Source organism: Priapulus caudatus, unplaced genomic scaffold, assembly GCF_000485595.1.
Source record: "Priapulus caudatus unplaced genomic scaffold, Priapulus_caudatus-5.0.1 Scaffold74, whole genome shotgun sequence".
In the NCBI taxonomy this organism is placed as follows: Eukaryota; Metazoa; Priapulida; class Priapulimorpha; order Priapulimorphida; family Priapulidae; genus Priapulus; species Priapulus caudatus.
The window spans coordinates 339256-343227 of NW_014577135.1; the positions used below are offsets into that span (position 1 = coordinate 339256).

At 48.0% G+C, this 3972-nt stretch overlaps 1 protein-coding gene across 1 annotated transcript in view; it reads left to right on the plus strand.

Annotated features, from left to right (window-relative positions):
* Positions 1-3972, plus strand: part of LOC106821453 (CUGBP Elav-like family member 4) — a gene marked incomplete in the record, with an annotated part of 62107 nt that overhangs the window by 12060 nt on the left and 46075 nt on the right. The window contains 1 exon segment of the mRNA XM_014826266.1: positions 2932-3014. Within this exon segment, the coding sequence (XP_014681752.1) occupies positions 2932-3014 (83 nt within the window).

The following is a 3972-nucleotide window of genomic DNA, read 5'->3' on the forward strand; positions in this document are numbered from 1 at the left end:
CGTGTGTGTTGTGTGTGCCGTGCGAAGCGTGTGTGCTGCGTGCGTGCGGTGCGTGCGTTGCGTCGCGTGCGTGCGTGGTGTACGTTATTGTTGGCGCGCGTGTATACGTATTATCTATATACGCATACACGTATGCGTTTACGTTTATAATTTTGTCGATGGATGGATGGATGGATGGATGGATGGATGGATGGATGGATGGATGGAATGGATGGATGGAATGGATGGATGGATGGATGCGATTAGGTCATGGATGGATGGAAGGACTGGAAGGGATGAATGGATGGAAAATGGGGAATTCGGGGATGGTATGATGGATGGATGGGGGATGGATGGCATGGTATGGTATGGATGGTCATGATGGAATGATGGATGATGGATGGATGGGGTGGCCATGAATGATGAGGCGGGAGAATGCGAGCGTGTGTATGTGTGTGCGCGCGTGTGTCGCTCATGTGTCCGCGTCGTAACTAGCTACATGTGATTGTCGTGACATTATTTGTGCAGTGGTTTTTTTTTTTTTCGTGTGTGGAAGCGATCTATGGATCTCGGGTCGCGCGGCATCGTGTAAAACACAGTGCTCGGTATCGGCGGGATTAGAATTGAGTCGGCGCGCCACTGCCTTAGCTTTGTGAAAATTATAATGCATGTACGATAACTGCATTTAGTCCGCCGGTTCCGGTATCGGCTCCCAGGAGACGCCGCTCGAGCACGCAGCCACGCAACCTCAAACGTATCCCTCCACCGTGTTTGCCCAAGAAGAGCAGTGCGCGTACCGTGCGTCCTAGCGCGCTAGTTACAGCCGAAATGCAGCGAGAGAGACGAGAGATGAGAGAGACGAGAGAGACAGAAGCGACAGGAGCGAGAGAGGAGAGAGAGAGCGAGAGAGAGAGAGAAAGAATTGAGACAAGAGAGGGAGGAGAGAGAGACGAGGAGAAAGCTGCGGCTCGCCGCAGCGCCGAGGAGAGATGAGAGAGAGAGAGTAGAGAGAGGAGAGAAGAGAGAGATGAGGAAGGAGGAGAGAATTACCGGATAAGGCGTCACTGTGCCTAACTCAATGTAAATCCTGCTTGCTCGTCGTTCCAGGTTTGCTGCATTTTTAACGTACTGTAACCGTGAAGCAGCGATCAACGCACAGAGCGCACTGCGTACGAACAGAAGACATTTCCAGGAGTGAGTGAGACTCGGTATATTATTCTCACCTACATTGTTTTACTGCGACGACCGCTAGGCGTCGCTCGCGCTGAATCGATACGCCCCTGACGCTACCTTTTTGCAGCAGTGGGGCTCCATTCTTCATTTCCACAATTCACACAAGGTAATCAAAGAACGGGGTTTCCGTAGAGGCTAATTATAAGAACTGGAGGTTCGGTGGCAGTTAAGATGATAGGACTGCCCACAATCACTGGTCATTTGCACACTTGCAATAGTGGTGCTTACCACGAGCAATTTTCGTGGTGAGAAATCAAACCGGTTTGATTCTCGGCAACTTGTGGTCACCACTAAATTTCCGTGGTGAGTGGTCGTTGCCGGCCCCCGCACACTTGGCCATTTTTGTGGCGACCACAAAAATTGCCTGTACGAGCAACGAAACTGGTGAAGTGTGCTGCATGCTTTACACGCAAACCGCGTGGCGTATACCAGGAATGATCTATAACTGCATTTAAAATTAAAAAAACACATATCGAAGATGGGCTTCGTATTATAGAACTGACAAAATGGCGACAGCTGTGCATTGCCAGAATAAAATATTCAAGGTTCCGCAGTATGGATTGGGATATTTGTTCGATAAACTGGGGCATTAAATTTTGATTAAAAAGAGAAATGTATGTACATCCTATTGATGCTTACATATGATCTTTTGTAGTCATTTTGCCATTATTATTATCGTTACCACTGTGTATCTAATAATTCATTTGTAAATTTACATAAAATTATTTTTGGTTTGTAGACGCATCGAGCTTTTAAAATCTAAAATTTTGGCAAAGATGCATAATTATTACTGCAAAATTATCTCTGTCCTATGTGTGAGTAATAAACCAATTATTATTGCTCGCGGCGGATTTACACCTCTACCCTTTCACACACCGTACACTCGAGTAACCCAAGGTAGGGGGACTTCTTATCGCACACCGTACAATCAGGTGTATAAATGTGAATGTTAGAGAACGCAAAAGTCTAAGCATTCTTGAAAACTCGCTATCGTGGTTAGCAGCACGCCATTGCTCCGGGAAGCACGTTCGCATCTACACATTAACTCGCGTAGCAGATTATAGAACAATGTTCTGATACAAGCCGATTCATATATGAAATCAAAATCTTACACGCGTACATACGGGACAAAGTCTTACGTACAAGTCTAGATTCGTTTCCAATAATCGTGTACACGTACGCGCATGCATGCCCGGAATAATATCACGTACGCGTGCATGTACGCTGAGGATTAAATCTCGTACGTGAGATATCGTGTCTATATCTGCGCAGTGTTAGATTATAGATCATCTCGGCCCACATATTGGCTTCACGTGAACGATGTCGGCTGGCTGGGAGGTTAGGAGCGATGACGTCACGCCAGCGAGGTCAACCTATCGACTATCGCTTATTTTTGATTATCTTTATTAACTCACTACGGCACCGAAATGCAAAACTATCGACATTTAATTAGGAACTACACGCCATAGGTTGAGCGCATTCATTAACGCGTCCAATAAAAACGCGCTCTACTGCGTACGTCATGTACTGGGTCACGTGACGAGCCGTGTTGACGGGGTGCGGGGTGGGGAGGCATGGATTGCTCGTCAGTGTTATTAGAAGTAGATAATAGGGAAGAGAGAGAGAGAGAGAGAGAGAGAGAGAGAGAGAGAGAGAGAGAATTACCGGATAAGGCGTCACTGTGCTAACTCAATGTAACCTGCTTGCTCGTCGTTCCAGGTTGTGCATTTTTAACGTACTGTAACCGTGAGGCAGCGATCAACGCACAGAGCGCACTGCACGAACAGAAGACATTACCAGGGGTGAGTGAGACAGTGAGACTCGTATATTATGTCTTCCTACATGTTTACTGCGACGACCGCTAGGCGTCGCCGTCGCGAATCGATACGCCCCGCCTTGACGCTACCTGTTTTGGAGCAGTGGGGCTCCATTCTTTTTACCACAATCACACGGTAATCAAAGAACGGGGTTTCCGGAGAGGCTATATATGAGAACTGGAGCGTTCGGTGGCAGTTAAGATGATAGACTGCACAATCATGGATCATTGCACACTTGCAATAGTGGTGTTCTATCACGAAGTTCTTTCCCCTCTCGACCCCCCTCTTTATCTTTCGTGCTTGATCGTTCCCCGTCTCTACTTGTCTCTCGCTCGCTCGCCCTCTTATTCCCTCTGTGTCTGGCTCTCTCCTTCTCTTTCTCGCCCTCTCCATCTCCCCCTCTCTCTCTCTTTCTCTTCCCCTCTTTATCTTGCTCGCTCTCTCCCCCTTCTCTCTCTCTGCCTATATTGGAAGTTGTATTTCAGGCGGGGAGAGCAAATACAGGCGCTGGATATAATAGTGGGCAATATTGAGGCAGCGTTCTATGCGTGATGCTAGAACAGAGATCACACTACTCTATCATACTACTCTAGCCACAATAGGAAGTCTTTGCGAATATGTGGTTGGGCGGATGTGAGTGTTACGGGCTGCGTGTGTGGGCGTCTGGTTGGACAACTGTGCGAGTGTGAGAGCTAAACCGTGAGCGCACGAGGATGAAAGTGTGAGAACATTCAGAAGCTGCGAGTATGCTGGCTATAGGCATTGAGTGTCTAGTCGTGTGGCTGTAGCAGTGAGAGAGTATATGCACGTACGAGCTAGGCTGTGAGTATGTTAGAGGCTGTGAGGGTGCGTGCGTGTGTGTGTGTGTGTGTGTGTGTGTGTGTGTGTGTGTGTGTGTGTGTGTGTGTGTGTGTGTGTGTGTGTGTGTGTGTGTGCGCGCGCG